General features: G+C 49.3%; 1 protein-coding gene across 7 annotated transcripts in view; it reads right to left on the reverse strand.

The window, feature by feature from the left end:
* Positions 1–4118: 4118 nt before the first annotated feature.
* Positions 4119–19070, reverse strand: part of SCN8A (sodium voltage-gated channel alpha subunit 8) — a 65231-nt gene continuing 50279 nt past the window's right edge. For 6 of the 7 annotated variants that reach the window (XM_040581207.1, XM_040581206.1, XM_040581208.1 and 3 more), the window contains 7 exons: positions 16683–16805; positions 13011–13295; positions 11859–11912; positions 10716–10853; positions 9956–10060; positions 9153–9423; positions 4119–8233 (listed from right to left, as the gene is read on the reverse strand). In XM_040581207.1, coding sequence (XP_040437141.1) covers positions 7086–8233; positions 9153–9423; positions 9956–10060; positions 10716–10853; positions 11859–11912; positions 13011–13295; positions 16683–16805 — 2124 coding nt within the window. In that variant the 3' untranslated portion in view covers positions 4119–7085. The remainder of the gene's footprint in view (positions 8234–9152; positions 9424–9955; positions 10061–10715; positions 10854–11858; positions 11913–13010; positions 13296–16682; positions 16806–19070) is intronic. The other variant, XM_040581209.1, reaches the window with a different exon arrangement.

Consider the following 19070-nt stretch of genomic DNA (forward strand, 5'->3'; position numbering starts at 1 on the left):
CATGGAGGGGGCTTTGCTCCGTCCTGGAGCAGGGGGCTTTGCTCCGTCCTGGAGCAGGGGGCTTTGCTCCGTCCTGGAGCAGGGGGCTTTGCTCCGTCCTGGAGCAGGGGGCTTTGCTCCGTCCTGGAGGCTGGGTTTGGAAACGTAGGGATGTAGGAAAGAGTTTCAAATCCGCTGTACCCACGGAAGAGCATCACTGATGTCCCCCCAGCATCGCCGACGTCCCTGCTTGTCACAGGATGCCACAGTGCCCAATGGCAGGGACAGAGCCGGGCAGAGCTCCCTTGGCCATGGGGGTCTTGTCCCCCCCGTCCCCTCTCCGGGCAGGGAGGGGACAAAACCTCTCTGCTGGCTTATTTCTGCAAAGCCAGCACCTGGGGTTAATGATTTATGGGGGCGAGGTTAATTGTAACACCGGTGATCAGATTTGGCGTTGGGGCTGCTTGGAGCGGTCCTGGCCGATGACCTTGGCTTTCCCGAAGTGGGGAGCTGGGCGTCCGAGGAGCCCTCCCAGCTGGGGGTGGTCTGGGGGCTTCGCTCCCTCCTTGCTCTGCCTCTTACTCTGGGGTTGGGGGGTTTCCTCCTTTTTTTTTTTTTTTTTTTTTTTTTTAACTGAAACTCTTGGAAGTTAGTGAAGTAACTAAACCCCCCAGGCTGTGCGGTCCAGCCAGGCTCGGATGGGCTTTGTGTGGCTGATGGAGCCGGGAAGGGCAGGATGCGACCGGTGGGAAAAGTGCAAATAGCCCAAGGTTTGCCCCCGGTGCTGGGACGCCTCGGTGGTGGCTTTTTACAGGGGCAATGGTCCTAAACCCACCGATGCTGGAGGTCCCTGGGCGATGCTGCCAGGTCCCTGCTGCGCCCGGGGTGGGGGGATCCCCAGGCTCCCCCCGCAGCATCTCCCCACCGCTGAGACCGAACCAGCACCACGGAACGGGCTGGGCCAGACCCAAAGTGCTTTGGATCTGATTATCCCCATCTGTAATTAGAATGAAACCCTCTATTTTATATCAAGAGATGCCTTGCATCGAGCCAGCCAGCTGGCCAGCACGCAAATCTTGGAGGAGAAAGGGGAGGACACCCCGAGTGCAGCTTTAAGACAAGCAAAATGCTTAACTAGTTCTGGAATAATTTTTTTTTTTTTTTTTGAACTGAAATTGCACCCACCGCCCTTCGCGCGGGTCGCTGAAGCCCCAGCACCGCCGGGCCCCAGCACCGCCGGGTCCCAGCACAGGGATGCTCCTCTCGGGGTGGTGGGATGGCGGGGGTCCAAGCATGGAGGATGCTGTAGAGCTGTAAGCGACGGCGGCGTTTACTCTGGAGCGGAAGGAGGGATGGTCCCTCTCGATGTCCCGATGGCCGACGGTGCTGTGCGGGGGCTGCAGGTCGCCCAGGAGCGGCGTTTGTGGGGGGAGGGGGGGTAATGCGAGAAGCACGAGCGGAGCCAGGGTGGCAGAATATGGCCCCTAATGTGATTTAATAATAATACGCCCCGCTGGGCTGCTAGGGGTTTTGGGGCACGTTGGATGCCGTGCCTCTTGCCCCCCAGACGAGGAGCCCGGGTGGGAGCAGGGGGGTGGGGGCGTTGGAATTCCGGGGATGTAGGGAGGGTGGTGGGTGCTGGGCGAAGGGAAGAGAACGACAGGGAAGCCAGGAGAAGTTGTTAAACCAGGATGGCCATGGACCTCTTTATTGCAAATTCCAAAGTAAAAAGATGTACAGTACAAAGGAAAGTTCAGACATGGAACCGCCAGCCCGTTCGTTCACCGCAGTCCTCTTCCCTCCCTCCCCCGGCCAGCTTCATCATCCTCCTCCTCCTCCTCTCTTCAGCTCAACCAGAACAGAGAATAAACCCAAGGAGTAGAAGTACAACAGGGAGTAAACCCCAGCGTTGGGACAGGGTTGTGCAAAGGCACGAGGCAGCTCCGGCTCCGCCAGTGGTTGGAGTCCGGTTGCTTCGGGACTTGGCGCAGTATTTTGCTCCCCACCCCCACCCCCAAGTGTCCAGGGCTGCCTGCGAGTCTCAGTTCGTTACACTCGGTCGCAATTAAAGCCTCACAACACCCCTGTGAGGTAGGGAACGAGCCACCCCCTTTACCGATGAGTAGAAGCGGGAAGGGAGCCACTCGCTGTAGGAGACACCCTGGTGCAAAATTACAACATGCAGCAAACTGGCAAAGAGGCAAGGATTTATCTTTTTTTTTCTTTCTTTCTTTTTTTCCCCTTTTTAATTTTACTCGTTTGAAAAGAGAAAAAAAAAATATCCGACCCGTGTTGTCATCTTTGTGCAACGCATTGACCTGGTGAGGTGCGGGATGGTGCAACCACGCTCTGTGTCCTGCAGTGGCTCAGCCGAGCGATAAAATTCACGTTTGTATTCAACATTTATTGGATTTATTGATTCAAAATTGGACCAAAAGGCAAATAGGAAAAAATAATTTGAAGGCGAGAGCTCAGCCGGTTTGCCTTGCGTCAGCTTCGGGTTGAATCCTGCCCTCCAGCGAGGCTGAGCTGGTGCCGGGGGCTCGCGCCCTGCTCAGCTCTTTGGCTAGAAACTGGGAGAAGCTGGATGGGATGATGGGCTGGGGGTGGGGGTCACCAGCCGCCGGCTGCAGCCCCCATCTAGGGCCCCTCAGCCCCCCCTGAGCTGCAGGACCCTGCACTCGTGCCCCAAGCTGGGGCAAGGTCCGCGCTGAGCTTGTCACCGCACGGGGGACCCCGCTGGGTCCGTCTCAATCCTGGAGAGAGGGAGCAGGGACGTGACGCTGGGGGTCTCGCAGCGCCAGACCTAAGCAAAGGGGCATGGGGGGGGGGGGGGGACGACCCCCGGGGACCCCCGGCGGTGCCCGCACACGGGAGCTGCTGGCTCCCGGCTGCAGCGGTGCTGAGCCCGCAGGGCCAAGGGCTGGTGGCCATGGGGGGAGGGCTCGCTGGCGACTCTAGATCTGCTTTGGCTCATCATTTGAGGGCGAGGGGGGCTGCAGGGCTCAGCACCGCAGGATGAAGCCCCCCCCCGCCCTTGCTAGAGCAGGTGCAGTGGCAGCGGTGGCATCCCCCGCGTGGGGAGCAAGGCACGCACCCCCACCTGCCGCAGGGCACCCCCCCATCCCCACGGTATCGGTTCCCCCCGGGCTGAGCCATGCCCACCGGGACCCAGCACCAAGTCACGCACCTTCCAGCAGCTTCTCCTGCACCCCCTGACCAAACCACGCCACCAGCACCCTGACGGATGGGGGGAGGGGGAGGAGAAGGCGACCACTCAAATAACCGGGACACCAAGACAACCTTCCCTTGTACAGTGAAAAGGGTAACGTTTATTTTATTTTTCTTTTGGCTTATAGTAACGTAATTGTTAATCACGTTGGGTAAGATCATTATGAGCCACCATGCAATTTCTAATACACTAATCTTCACTATTGATCTTTTACAGCTTTAACTTTTTTTTTTTTTTTTTTTTTTTTTTGCGGCAGAAAAAAGAATTCAAACTCGGGTGTGGCCTCTAAAGTCATGGTTTTCTTTGAGTTTTTGTTCGACGTTGGCTTCTAGATTTTAAAAAAAGGGCAAGAGGAAAAGTGAACAAAGCAGCTCGAGTCGGTACTTCTCACCCTTCCCCTTCGCCCTTGGAAGAAGACGGTCGCAAATTAACCCAAAAGGGAGGATTTTTGAAGTGGGGGAGGGAAGAGAGCTATGTGTAGTCTTGATTTTTTTTTTTTTTTTTTTGGCTATGCCTTTTGGATGGACGCCACCACCCCTGCTTTATTCCCACAACCCGGAATCCCGACTGTAAAACCCGCGCACGCGTTCGACTTGATGGTCCCTCATTGACCACCGGTTCCTCCTGGCCTTGGCTTCACCCTGGGAAGATGTACAGAAGCACAGACCCCCACCGCTTCCAGCACCCCGGAGCCTCCTGATGGGAATTCTCTGCTCCGGGGAGGAAACTCCGAAGAGAGAAACCCCCAACCCCATGAAACGGCTCTTGGAGCCCAAGGACCGATGGCCAACGAAGGGTTGAAGAAACTCCTCGTTCCCTCTCGGCGATGCCCAGCGGCAACGCCACCAGCCTCCGGCCCTTCAGACAGAGCTAAGTTAAAAAAAATAAAATAAATACCTAGACGGCGTTTGAAGGGACTTTTTATTTTAAAGTCATCGAGAAGCTTCATGAAATGGCCAGCGCAAACGCTAAACGTACCAAGCGTCACCTACGAGTCAAGAGCCCAGCTTCAGAACAATTAGGAAGTTTAGCCAAATCTTGCATAGAAGTGGTCAACTTATTGCACATCGGAACGCAAAAAATATATACTTTCGCTGTTGCAAAGATAATTTGCAATAAAGCTTTTATTTTGTTTTAAAATCTAGGGGGGGGATGGGGAGGGGTTAAGGGTTGTTAAGGGTTTTGTTTGTTTTTGTTTTTTTTTCTTTGGGGACGTTTACTGGCTATCTAAAGTCTAAGGAAAACAGAAAAATATTAAAAAAATAAAAATAAACATGGACAATGGCATAAGCCAGAAGCCATTCTATTATTTTTTGTAGTTCTTTGTATTTACAAAAAGGCATGCCGATAAAATAAAATGATATATTACAGTATTTATAATATTCTCTTAAAAAGTTCAACCACACTTTTCAGCTAGTTTTTTTTTCTTTTTTTTTTCTTTTTTTTTTTTTTTTTTTGTGCTGTTTACAATGTAGCCTGTACATATGTATGTTGTGTTTGGTTGGTTGTTGTTGTTGTTGTTGTTTTTTTTTTTTTCATGTTGTTACTATACATCATCTCCTAGGAGCAACTTGGGGCAAGAGGTTTCCTCGCTCGTGGTCCTGGGCGCAGCAGAACTGCTCCGCTGTGGTGGCGATGGCTAAGCTGCGCGGCGAGGATGCCGGCCGTGGCACAGATGGCTGCTGGATGGCTTTCCTGCTTGGCTATGTGGGTTTATTTTTCTATTTGAAGGGATTCCTGGAATTTTCCGGGTTGGGAGGTTTAGGCAACCCCGAGATTCATCCTGCCATCGCGCTCTGTTGTCTTGGTTTGTTTTGTTGTTTTTTTTTTTCCCGCTCTGGATTTGGTCCACACTTAAACCACGGTGGCACCGACCCCTCGCTTCTCCTTCCAACTTTTTTTGGGGGGAAAACCAGCCGTGCTGCTGTCCTACCCTCGAGAATTCCCACCCTGAAGGCATAAACCCCCCCTGCCCCCCCATCTCAACCATCATGATCCATGATGACACCACATGATCCATGAGGACACCACAAAAAGAGGAGCTGGGGATGGCCGAGTCTGGGCATCGAGGAAAAGAAACCGGCGTGGATTTGGCTCGGGATGTTTTCCCGGCGTTATTTTTCCCGCTGCAGCGAGACTAGGCAAGAGGTAGCTCGGATTCCTACCCAACCTGCGGGGCTGCTGGAGTCGCCGCTGGATGAAAGCGTAAGGAATGGGAAGAAGGTGAAGGCACCCGACAGCCGGCTCCCCCCCACCTCTGCTTAAACCCCCTCGTGGCTACGGAAGCCCGAAATCCCGCGGAGCTGCAAAGCAAAAAAAAGAAACGACCTGGGACCAAAGGGAGGAAGGATTCCGGTTGGGAAAGCCCACCCGCAGCTCTGCATCCCGCCCGGAGCAGGAAGCCCAAGGAGTGTGGGACCACTGCGAGTCACGTCCCCGTCCCCCAGCCCCGCTGGTGGCATCGCTTGGGGTAAGCTCCCCCCATTTCTACCGGTAGAAATAACACGCTTCCTTTTTTTTGAGCATTTATCTCTTTTAAAAAATAAATAAATAAAAGAATAGTGTCTACGCTGCAGGATGGAGGCTGAACAATAACTAATATTAATGATAAATATTGCAGGATACAAACGAACTGAGTGGTAGTTAAGCCCTAGATTTTGGTTTTACAGTGACAAGAGTACAACAAGCCATTCTCAAGTTGTTTGTTTTTTTTTTTATCACCTCCCCTTGGATGAGGTCCAGAGCAGCATTTAAGTTTTGTTAATATTTCAGTGTGCAAAAAGATGGCTGTATGGAGAAGGAAAAAAAAAAAAAAATCAATTGTAATAATTGTTAAACATACACACACAATTATTTCATTGAGTTGTCGGGGGTTTTTTGGGTGTTTTTTGGTGTTTTCTCCTACTGGCGGGTCTATGAAAGATCGCTACGAAGGGGACGTACCGGTGAAGGGCACGATTCTGGTGACAAGTTTCTCTCCCGATACAGTGTAAGGTGGAGCGCCTCGAATTTATGGCTTAACACACCGCGGTGGACAGATTCTGGAGTGTCTGGTGGGTTGAATGGTTCCTCATGCATGGTTCTGGTGACGGCATGCCATCATGCAAATCGCTTCGATGCACTAACGAGCACTTTTGGTGGGGGGAAGCAGCCCGAGCTGCCTCCAGGCTGAAGGTACCCGCTTACCCCATCTCCCAAACCAAGTAAAGCCCATGTAGAAAGTCGAATGCAGGTAATAAATCTCAAAGAAACTATGACAATTAAATGGCATGGGCTAAATGGGTGGTTTGTTTCTTTTTTCCTTTTTTTTGTTTTGTTGTTTCACTTGCTTTAACTTTTTTCTTTTTTTTTTTTCTCTTTTTTTTTTTTTTTTGGCTGCTTAACTAAATGCAAATCTAGTTTTGCATGAACAAACCCTGTAACATTGTGACTTCTGGGTTTTCTCTCGATAATAATCAACAAAATGGGAAAATAAAATCCATTTTTTGGCTGCTTTGGAAAATACATGAATCCCAGCAGCGGGTTTTGTTTCTCTGTGTGTGTGTGTGTGTGTGTTTTTTATTTTGCTTGTTTGTCCTAAGTTGCATTGACTGATGTGGAACATGCAGTATCCACCTGCCCAAACAATAGAAAAATCCATTTTTTTTCCTTTTTTTTGTGTGTTTAAATGTTTGTTTACAAGGGTCCTTTAAACAGGTGGTAGGTCACTGCTTTAGATGCAACGCTGTCACACGGGAAGCAGACTATGTTTGGTATAAGATCTTCAGGTAAGTGTCTCCACAGCTGTTCTGTATTGATAATATTTCAGGAAGTCTGTAAACAATCTTTTTCACTTGCAAATATTTTAATTTGTACAATTCTATTAATTTTTGTCTCAACACTTGGATTCCCTGACATCTTTTTGTCTTTTGGCTCTTTCTCGTCTTCCTTCCTCCGCCCGCTGCTGTTTCTCCTTCTCGGGTTTGGTAACGCTGTCGTACGACGGGAGGGACGCCGTAGATGGGGTGCCTTCTTTTTTCTCCCTGTTTGCTCCTCCGTTTTCCAGTTTTGTGGAGACAGGCCTGCGGCTAATAAAGCCCCGTCTTGCTAAACGAGCCCTGTAAGCCCTCTGGATAACCACGGCTGAAACTTCTTCCTGCTTACGGCGGAGCGTGGTTGTGATGGGCTCATAAGACACTTTGGAAGGGTTGGATGCCACAAATCTTTCCTCCATCTGCTGCCTCAGGATATCCAGCTCTCCGCTGTCCCCCAGGACACGTTTGGTGAAGGCAAAGAGGATGTCCAAACAGTGGATCCTGTCTCCACTGACCATAGGCAGGTCCATGGCGATGAGTTCGATGGTGTTGGGTTTTGGGACGCGGAGAGGATGTTCCAAAGCATCGGCAAAGTCTGCGAGCTTGCTGTACTCTATGAACTGCGTGGCATCGGGGTCGAACTTCTCCCAGATCTCGTAGAAGGTCTCAAAGTCGTCCTCGCTCAGCGGATCCGCGCTCTCCTCCGTCGCCACGCTGAAGTTCTCCAGGATGATGGCAATGTACATGTTGACCACGATCAGGAAGGAGATGATGATGTAACTCACAAAGAAAAATATCCCCACCGAAGGGTTCCCGCAATCCCCCTTAAAACCACTCCCCGGGTGCTCCTTGTCTAGGTCGCAGTCTGGAGGCCGGTTGAGGATGGGCAGCAGCAGGCCATCCCACCCTGCCGACGTGGTGATCTGGAACAAGCAGATCATGCTGTTGCCAAAGGTCTCAAAATTGAACATATCATCTATGCCAGCCTCATGCTTGACGTAGGCAAAGTTTGACATGCCAAAGATGGAGAAGATGAACATGACCAAGAAGAGCAAGAGGCCGATGTTGAACAAGGCAGGCAAGGACATCATTAAGGCAAAAAGCAAGGTGCGGATCCCTTTGGCTCCTTTGATCAAACGCAGGATACGCCCAATGCGAGCCAGTCGGATGACTCGGAAGAGAGTGGGTGACACGAAATACTTCTCAATGATTTCAGCCAGGAACATTCCTAAAGGAGAAGAGAAGGAACAAGTGTGACAATGGAGACGCGCAGCCTGCTGCTGCTCCTGAGCCTAGTCAAGGGACCGGACACGCGGAACACCTTGGCCAGATTCCCAAAAGGGGGGGGTCTGCGATGAAGTGGCCTCACCTTCAGGCAACCAGGTCTTAGCTAGGTGCTCTGGCTCCTTCCAGGGTTCTCCCAGACGGAGAGGGAGAGAGGTACAGCTGCAGAGTGGTTCATTCCACCCAGGTAAGGATGGATGAGATCCTTGGATGTGCCTAGCTCTCAGTGCCTAACTCTGCCACGGGAGTCAGGCTATGGATTCTACTCGGAAGGTGCTAAAAACCCGTGTAAGATACGTCTTACTTCAAGCAGCAAACCTGGATCTGAATTTTAGGCTGCAGGACACTCTCCAGCTGTTGGTGCTCTGTCAGTATGCCTGGGCAGAGCTGTGCGCAGCCAAGCTCTTAGGGTGACCCTGCTGTAGTTGTGAGGTTTTGCGTATTTTACAGATTAGACGCTAAAAAAACCACCAACCTGTTGGAGGAAACCGATTGATTCAACATTCAACCAAAGCGAAACCAAAAGTGCGAATCACATGCTGGTGCAGGAAGCACTGCGATGCTATTTTCAGTGGTTAGTAAGCATTAAAACATTCTGATGAAGTGTGTAAAATTTCTGGTTTTAAAGACAAGGGAGAGTGGTTTACTCCATGCAACTGGAACTGGAGTAAATGGAGGGAAGAGGGCGCGTTAGTCAGGATTTCAAGCTGCCAAATTCTGCCACAAATTCAGGAGGCTAAAAAGAAGAGTCTAGAAGTCCTGGTACCTACATATAACCTTCAAAGACAAGAACGTGCTCTACTCTGCAACCACCAAGACAGCCTGGCACTCACAGACCTCCACCTAAATGGCGTCGCACTTACCCACGATGGACAGAATCACAACCACGAAGTCAAAAATGTTCCACCCGATGGTGAAATAATAGTGCCGCAAGGCGAACATCTTCAGCACACACTCACAGGTGAAGAAGATGACAAACACCAGGTTGATCCAGTAAAGGATGTCCTCCATCTGCTTGCTTTGCGTGTCTGTCTCCACCATCATGGTCACCATGTTGAGGCAAATGAGCATCATGATGACTATGTCAAACGCTTGCTGAGTTACAAAGTCAAAGACAGCTCCTTGAATGCGGTTCTGCACGACAGGAGAAAGACAGTGAACCAACCGAACGACCATCGGTCAACAAAATATTTCTCTGGTGGTGGAAACAGGGATGAGGACGTAGTGATAAAAAAAATATCTTGTGAAGTTTTCAAGGTCACAGTTCAATCTGCTTACGGGAGAGGTAGGAAAATGCTATTATTCACCCCCCCCAAACATGCTACCACGACCCTACGACCAACACAAGCCATGAGGATGGGTAATTGGCCAAGATCCTGCTCGTGAACACCGGGGGGGCTCTTGTTCTCCGTCTACAGCCTCACGGCCAGACAGGGTTTTCAGATTTAAATGATTTAAATCATTGGCTGATTTAAATGAGCCAACTGATTAACGTCAACCAGGGCGTGTCAACCTCTCTCAGATGATACCGGTGTTCTAACGGCGAGAACGTGGTGATGCAGAGTCCAGCATGACTTAGAACAGAGGATGCTTTTGGAGCCGAAGCTCCTCGGAAAGTCTGAACTCCGCAGGTTTTTTCCTGCCCTTCCCTTTATCACATACTCACCAGAGGTCGGGGAATGGGTTTCTGAGGCTTCTTTGAGCCCAGCTTTTTCATGGCGTTGTAGTACTTCTTTTGTTCTTCTGTCATGAAAATATCTTGACCTCCAAAGTAAAGGGGCGAAAGGAAAACTGGTTACAATCCGCTCACCGCCCAAGAAGGGAAAGGAAAAGCCTCCCAGCCCCGTCACGAGGATACCTGCCATATGGGAAGCTGGTGGCAGCTATTTTAGCCAGAAATAATGGATACTCATACCAAAGGTGTACTGATTTTCCTTTAGAAAACAAGACTCTTTTTCCTATGAAAAAAACGGGGTTTATTGCACTACACCCCTCCCCTCTGTGATAAACAGGTAGCAGAGGTGTCGGCTGCACACATGCAAATCCTCAGCTTGACTTATAGAGGAGAAAAGTTGTATACGACAGAGGGAGAGGCAAGGAAGACATTCCAGTCTGTTAGTAAAGGTCAAAAACCCCCCCAAGAAATACATGAAAATGTTGTCTAGGGAGAGCATCTCATCTGGCTGGCGTTTTACATAAAGCCCTGGGCTGCCTCTTGGGCTCCCTGTCTGACCAGTCTTGTGGGGCTGGGTGGGGAGCGATGTACTGGGTCCCAGTGGTTCTGCAGCCCACAGCTCTCCCAGGGGAGGCTTGTGCTCTGGGCTGATGCTCCTGAGCCCTTATTGGGGCAGAAAAAAACCCCTCAGCCCGAAGACTCAGCAACCCTCTAACAGGTCTCAGCACCCCTGCTAACCCAGAGCACTTATCTTTTTCTTTTGTTGATTGAAGTTGTCGATGATGACACCGATGAACAAGTTCAGGGTGAAAAAGGAGCCGAAGATAATGAAGATAACGAAATAGATGTACATGTAAATGTTGTCCTCGTACTTGGGTTGCTCTTCTTGCTGGATGGGAGACGAGAAAGAAAAGACATTTCAAAGACATCGTACAAACAGAGGCAGAAGGAGCTGGGTCCTTCTTGTGTTTGCAAGTGTTCCCGTGTAAGGCAGTCACGCTTTACAAAGCTGCAGTTATATATGGAAAACTGTCTCCTCACACTGTTTAAAGCAAAGCAAAAGTATATGCACGTATACAGTACGCGTACACCAAGGGGATGCTGATCTGATTTGCAGAAATACGCTACGGTTTCATACTGACTTTCGCTGTAAATTGAGGTCAGTGCCCCCCACATATACCGTAATTTGCAAATCGCAAAGGAAACGATTGTTTAAATGACGGGCACTGACAAAGCGAAGACATCAGGCTTTCTTTTGAAGGGGGACTTGGAAGCCCATCAGCCGATCAAAAAGAGAAGAACGTGTTTAACGCTCTCCTGACCCAGTCATACTGCTTCTTTCCAACCCTGCGTTCAGCACAGGACAAGAAAATCCATTTAAAAATCATTTCACGCAAATCCAAGAGAAGGGGGGGGGGGCGGGGAAATTAGAAAGCCAAAAGGAAGCGGTGGTATTTGCATGACTCCAGCATGCAAGAACAAGCAAAGTGCCTGAAGAAAGAAGCTCCAACCCAGACAGCATTTCAGAACTGGATTTAAAGCGTCGCTGAGGCTTCTATGTAGATGCTAGGTGCGTGGACGACCTTCTGGCTAATTCCTCCCCATAATTTATTCTGATGATGAAATACCTAACTTCATTATATTCCTTTCTCCACTGCATTTCTACCCCAGAGGAGCTTCCCTGCTCCTAAAGAAGGGACCAGAAGAATCCTGCCCTTTTGGGGATTTTCTTCAGCATCTTTTAACGTATCACACTAACACAGCAAACGAAACCATCACAGCGTTAGAAGACATAATAGATAAGCATGGTTCTACTGGTTTTACTCTTGATTTTTACCAAAGAAAAACAGCAGAGCGAAATAGGGGGAGGTGAGTGTGTGGGCATGTACTTCACCTTTCTGGAATCCACTGCTGCATACATGATGTCCATCCAGCCCTTGAAAGTAGCCTGGCAAAGAAAACAAATGTTCTCTTAGAATTCATCCACAGAAGAACAAGGATGAAGCGAAGGGTTCTCTGGCCCTCTCCATCACCCTGTATACTGAACTCTTTTCATTTTATCTACATGAAATGAATCAAGCTGGAGAAGCAGGTCCATAAAGCTCAACAAGGTCAAGCGCAAGGTCCTGCACCTGGGTGGGAGCAACCCCCAGTACCAGTACAGGTTGGGGGATGAAGGGACGGAGAGCAGCCCCGCCCAGAAGGACCCAGGGGTGCTGGTGGGTGAGATGCTGGGCAGGAGCCAGCAACGGTGCCAAAGCCCCGGCGGGGTCGTGGGCTGCAGCCAAAGCAGCGCAGCCAGCAGGTTGAGGGGGGTGGGGATCCTGCCCCACTCTGCTGAGATCCCACTGATGGTCACCGTGTCCAGCTCCGGGGTCCCCAGCATGGGAAGGACATGGGCCAGAGGCCACAGAAGGATGGGAGGGATGGAAGCCCTCTCCGAGGAGGACAGGCTGGGACAGTTGGGGCTGTTCAGTCTGGAGAAGAGAAGGCTCCGGGGAGACCTTCTGGCAGCTTTTCAATACTTGGAGCTTTACAAGAAAGATGGGGACAGACATTTTAGCAGGGCCTGCTGCGATAAGACAAGGGGTAATGAGTTTTCAATTAAAAGAGAGGAGATTGACACTAGATAGAAGGAAGAAATATTTTACGAGGAGGATGGTGAGGCACAGGTTGCCCAGCAAGGCTGTGGATGCCCCGTCTGTGGAAACGTTCAAGGCCAGGTGGGACGGGGCTCATCCAGTTGAGGATGTCCCTGCTGAAGGCAGGGGGTTGGACTGGATGACCATGGGAGGTCCCTTCCAACCCAACCCAAGCTAGGATTCTACAATAAAATGAATCTCAACAGCGTTACTGCTGTCTCACTGAGCACGGGAGACCCCAACTAGGCAAAGGGATAACACATAAACCGACAGTTTTATTGCAAACCCAAATCCAAGTGGGATTAAGGGGATGCTGTACGTCAGGGGGAGAGGAAAGCAGTCAAAATACATTAGAATAAACTTGTATTTACCAATACTAGGGAGACAGTGAAAGCAAAACTTACAACTTGCAGAAGAGCCAGATATCCTGCCCCAACGTTGTCAAAGTTAATTTTCACGTTCTTCCATCGAATCTCAGTGGAGTTGGGTGGCATCAGCGCTTCGCAGTCCGTTTTGTTGTTAACAACTTCTATTTCGAAGCGCAACTCAGCTGTTTCATTAAAGCAGTAATGATATTTCCCGGCAAACAGGTTAACCCCCATAATGCTGAAAATCAGCCAGAAGATAAGGCAGACCAACAAGACATTCATAATGGAAGGGATAGCGCCAACCAAGGCGTTGACAACCACCTGTGTTGGAAGGGGTGGGAAAAAGTTTCAGTATAAAACACGAGGCAGGAGACAGCAAGCATCAATACAGCTGGTTTTGGGGGTGGGGGGGTAGGGGGGAACAGGAGGTAAGGCCACTGACAGACGTGTGGCGTTTACTCCACGCAGAAGTTGGCAGTGAACTTAGTCCAAGTGGTTTAAAAACCCCAATATTCTGCTCCAAAGCCACCTACCGAAGCTCTGTTTGGAAAATAAACTGGGCCAGGTCGTTCGGTTGACAGGGGTTGATTTTGGATTGTTACTTCTTCGGTTAAACAGCAATTATTTGAAAGAATTTTAGTTGCCGAAAGGAAGGGAGGGAGTTACTGAGTGAGGCTCAGACCCTCTTCTCGGTACCAACCAGGCTCCTAGCTACAATTTTTCACAGAGCCAAGTCTGAGGACACTTTTTTTTGTTTATGGATTCAATGGGTGTTATCAGCCGGTGGCCCTCACGGCCATTCCCCACCTTCAAACAAGGCTGTGACACTCAGCAGCCTGCCTCCTGCTCCCCCCCCCCCGAGGTCCCCAGCAAGGGGGGACACAGGACCAAGCCCGGTGTTGCTCCGGTAAGACTAAGCAGTGAATCGCTGTAAACATCCGAGACTGTATTTGTGACTAAGCAAGGCCGACCACGTTGTCTCAGGCAGACAGCGGAGCATGCAGCTAGGCAGGCTCAAGAAGACAGCAAAGCCATGTTCCTTCCTCCAAACTGCAGCAAACGCCGGGGGAAGCCACGAGGGGGTTTGTCCGAGCTCGTTATCTTCCACCGCCTCCTAATTTTAACCTTTAGTAGTTGGGGAGCGCCGTGTCCCTCAGCATCCCTGGCCAACGCGTGGCACAATGTAAGCTATCAGGCTTTTAAGGGAGTTAGGTCAGCAGGACATTCAATCTTTTATGATGAGCTCCTAATTTAGGTTCCTTTAATAGAGGAACAGAACCTAAAGTGGTTTTACCCCTTAGTTTTGAAAGGGTAACTCAATTACACAGCCGTCCTCAAGTAGTAGCACCTGAGCCACCCACTGGTCCTGGCCACCACCCAGCCTCCCCTCTCTCCTCTGGATGCGACCAGGGTCTCCAGGCTGGGCTCCACAGCCAGCACCGGTCCTCCCCCACCAAGGCAAACTAAGATGACGGCGATCTAGGCAGCAAGCAGCATTGCAACAACCCTTAAACGACATCGTGACTTCATCACTAATACCCAGAGAGGTAGAACATAAAGCCCTATGGCTCAGAGCCAAGCCTTCCAGGACAGGCTCTGGTCAAAATGCCTTTGCTTTCACTCTCCCCTCCCCCAAATCGCACGTCCTGCTGCCGGTTGTCGCCACGACCCCCGTTAGGTTTAAGACCCGTTGGGTTTATCAAGAGGCTGGTTTGGTCCAGCCCAGCAGGGGAAGCGAGAGATGCGTCGCACCCACCTGGAAGATTGTGATTGATAAGAGCGTCCAAAAAGATGCGAGCGAAGGAACATGGCTTTTGTGCGCAGACCGACACCAACGCATGCACGCGTGATAGCAAAACTGTCGAACCTCCTGGGTAATTTAAGAGCAAAGCAAGCTCTTGAAAAATGCAGATTACTATGGAGTAGAGAAAAGCAAAGAACTACATTTTACGTTTCCTTTGCAAAGGCATTTCAAATCGCTTATTCTCTGGCTGGGCAGAATTGGTTTGGGCATCTGGGGCAGCAACACTTGCCTTCAAGTCAAACGAAAGAGAAAATAATTGGGTTTGGATAGTGAAGAGGGCTGCAGTCAGAACTATTGATTTTTCTAGGGTGAAATTCCCCCGTCTTTAAGCATGGGGATTGCCTGACTGTGCGTTAGAAACCACAACTTCTCTCCAGCATGGCTTAAAAATAGCTTTTTGTATCTACAAGCTTGGTAGCTCGGGCTTTTCCTTTGCGCTCACGCTCTCGGGCAGGACCTGAACCCAGCCCAGCAAAAGCTCCGGCTTGGCATCCACAGAAAAGTTTTCATCCTTTGTGCCTGTATTAGGGAATAAAGTTTGGGATTAAGCTAACAGCCACAAAGCAGTAATGGCAGGGGGAAAACACTAGGGAGGAAACAACCCTCCGTGGATTTGTTACCATTATTATCATTTATTCCTATCGTTTCCTATGGAATTTGAGGATTCCCGATCAGCTCGGTGCCTCCCTTGCGCTCAGTTAAGTTCAAAGGAGATCAGAAGGATCCAGGTGGAATTATCAGAAGGATCCAGGTGGAACTGCTCCAGTCAGATCCTAGAGTAAAACTACAGCTGCTATTCCCATCCCTTTTTAAAAAAAAAATAAATATGGTTTTTATTTCTCCTGTTATCTCTAATGGTGAGCTAACTGGGTTTTAGCACAAAAGACCTACATGGTTGTCCTAAGAGCAACTGGGAAACCCATGGATACAACACACCCTGCACGGAAACATACCATTTTTTGGCATGTTCTTCTATGACCACTTCAATCCCAAATGGGAAAAAGGCACTGAAATACGGAATATGAAGTGGCAAAGCAGCGAGATGCTGCAATACTAATTTCAAATCCCCGAGAGATTGGCGCTGCCTACCAATTTGAGGAAAGCTGGTTAAGTTCAATGCTTTGCTTGTGCTTCGTTGCTAGTTCCACAGTGACAGGACAGGGGACCATAAAGCGTGGGAAAAGGGAGGGAGTGGAAAGGAAAAGCTTCACTATCAGACAAGGCTTCCAGTCACCACTAGACTGGACCGAGAACAACAAGGTGCAACAAGAGGAATTAAACCAAAGCCTTTTTTTTTTTTTTTTTTTTTTTTTGCAAACAGCCGAGCTCCCCGCCAGTCCCTTCCTGATGGCCTGAGTGATCCCAGAAAGGAAGCAGCCTTTCACCCCCTTGTAGGCAGACTGCATTTTAAAAAAACCCCTCAGATTAAAAAAAAAAAAAAAAAAAAAAAAAAAAGTGTCTTTCAATCCAATTCCACCAGCGGCCAACACCTAGAGGGGCCGGAGACACTGAGGTGGTTCAAATTCTGCTTCTTTGCACCTGGTGATTCTCCCTAGATCAAAAAAAAAATAAAAGTTACAGCTCAGAAGCCCCCTCGGATGCTATAGAGGTAAAAGCCAGGCTAAATGAGAACAGCCAAGTGTTAACATCGTCTACAAATGGCATGTGGTTTGGGCCAGTAATTAATGTAATGAGGCAGCTTAATGCATCTCCCTTTCTTAAGAGGGGAGGGTGCAGCGGTGGGCAGGGTGAGGGGACATCCACGGTAGAGGTGATCGAGTCAGCAGCTGCATCATGATTCTGTTTGGAATTTTTCTTTCCACCAGTTTTGATCAGTTCTAGCATGCTTAAAAAAATACCGCTCCACAGGCATGCAGAAGGATCAGCTGCTAATGGCATCTTACCCTCATCCCCTCAAATCGGGACAACGCTCTTAAAGGCCTCAAAGCTCTTAGTGTCCTAAGGGACTTTATGGCACCTAGTTCCGAGTAGCCCAGGGCATTAGCTATAAGGCTGACTAAAGAGACCTACACAGAAAATAGAAAAAAAAAAAAAAAAAAAAAAAAAAAAAGAAGAAAAAGAAAAAAAAAAAAGAAAGAAAAAAAGGAAAAAAAAAAAAAAAAGAAAAAAAAGGTTCCAGACTGTTAGAATGATTCCCCTAGCACTGATTGCCCAGCGGCCCCCATAATAAATACCGAAGACATGCCACCAGCTGCCTACTTCACTTGACTGAAACGACCTGGAAGGAAATAATGTGGTTGAGAAAGGCGTAAGAAAAGAACAGAGGGGAAAGATAAGTGAGAGAGAGGCAGAGACACACAGACGGAGAAGGGGTCTGTCGGCAGGAAGAGCCCAAACGATGACAAAAACCTTACCCTCGCCCTTTCCTGTCTGCAGGATCCCAGCGGCTCCCATTAAATTTAAGCCCGACAAATTTTAAAGGGACCTATGAGAAAGAATACAGATAAATACACACACTGCACAACCTGCACCCAACTTGTCCCGCCAGCTGCCGGTGCTGCTTCCTCCATGGCGATGGCCTTCGGGGACGGGACTCATGCCTGACTTGGCCAACATCATTTGGAAAAAAAAAAAAAAGAAAAAAGAAAAAAAAAAAGGGAATGCTGCTCAGGCAGCCCATGCCAACTTTTATCCCCCCTGAATCCCCAGGGGTTGGGGAGAGTAAAGTCTCCTGCGCTTCTTTTTGTGCCGCCTTGGAGTTGCAGCGGCGTTCGTGAGCATCCCGGGGGGAGGATGAGGATGGGTAGAGCCCACCTCAGGGATGAGCTGCCCAGGCTCTGACCCCGAACCTCCGGCACAGCTGGGAACAGCTCGTTTCCATCCATTGTCCAACACTGACCACAAAGACAACCTGTTTTCTGTATCAGCCTGGCATCAGAGTTAGGCTCTACGCTGGGGAACGACCAAATATCCTCAACCGACCGCTCCCGAGGGCGGCTCAGCATCCTGCAGGATTAAGCCCTGCATTAGCAAGAGCCTGAAAGCGTGGGGCCAGCTCTACTTTTTGACCTGGCACGTGTATTTAGGGCAGCAGCCCGTTCCCCACGTGAGCCAAGGGACAACTCTTTCGATTAGCTCAGTCGTGACTTGGCCATACGTAAATAGTATCTACAGACACCATCTCATCGGCATCCCACTATCTTCCATTTTTGCCTAGCATCACGTTACAGACACAGATAAGAAACAGATACATCAACCCTTTTTAAAGGAAAAAAAAAAAAAAAAAAGACATCAATATACAGCAACAAATGGAAAAACATGAGACCTCCTCCTACAACAGTTTTAAAACGGTCCCTAAAAAGGGACTTTTTAGCTTAGTTCTCAGAATAGGACACTTCCTATTTATCATCATTCTTTTAACAAAAGGGATAGTAAGATAAGAAGTGGAAACTCATTATAGTGACGATTCTTACTCCACACATATTCCAGGGAAATTTCAAGACCAGATTTCCAACGGGTGGGGAAAACTTCAGCCATTTCATCTCATCTGACCGTTGGCGCACGTGGCTTCACGCATTTTCTCTCTTCCTATCTGTCCCCAAAATAAGCGGCCACAACATATGGCAACTGGGGTTTTCCACCTGGTTTTCCCATTTGAAAATGACACTGGTAAAAAACACGCTGGGGGTGGCCCAAAGGCTTACAATGAAGCTTTTGAGAAGCAAAATCAGCCTACTCGGGACAGGAGTGAGCCCGTAGGAACACCGGCACGTTAAAAGTCCTGGTCCCGAATTTCAGAATAGGGGTGGGATTTGGAGGTTGGGGGCTATCAGATCCATAGAGAAATACAGAATATAGAAAATCCACACAGAAATATCCTGTAAATATAATACAGGGGACAGGCTTCACTGAATCCTCACTTCTAGGGCTTCTTCCCCTTGGGATAACGCCTCGCTCCCGAGGAGGAAACCAAGCCAACGGCAGGAACCCTGCTAAAGGCTGGTTTAGCTTTCGTGGGGTCTGGTCAGTATTATTCCCTCGGGACACTCCGACAGAAGACACAGCAGGCAGCGATGGCAGACAAAAGGAATTGCAGATTGACTGAAAAGCAGAAGCTTTCATTATTACCCAGCAAAAGAGTTTGTCTTCACAAATACACCCAGCAAGCTTGGGGAATCAGAGGAGGAGGAGGGTTATTTGACAATGCTAGCAAACCTGAAAAATAATATTCAAGAGCGTTGTTATGATGCAAAGGTTTATTCGCTGTTAGTTACGGCTGCCACCCTGGCTCCACATTCGTTAAAAACCCCGTCATGGACAGGTACAGGGCA

This window comes from Falco naumanni (assembly GCF_017639655.2).
Source record: "Falco naumanni isolate bFalNau1 chromosome 20 unlocalized genomic scaffold, bFalNau1.pat SUPER_20_unloc_2, whole genome shotgun sequence".
NCBI classification, from domain to species: Eukaryota; Metazoa; Chordata; class Aves; order Falconiformes; family Falconidae; genus Falco; species Falco naumanni.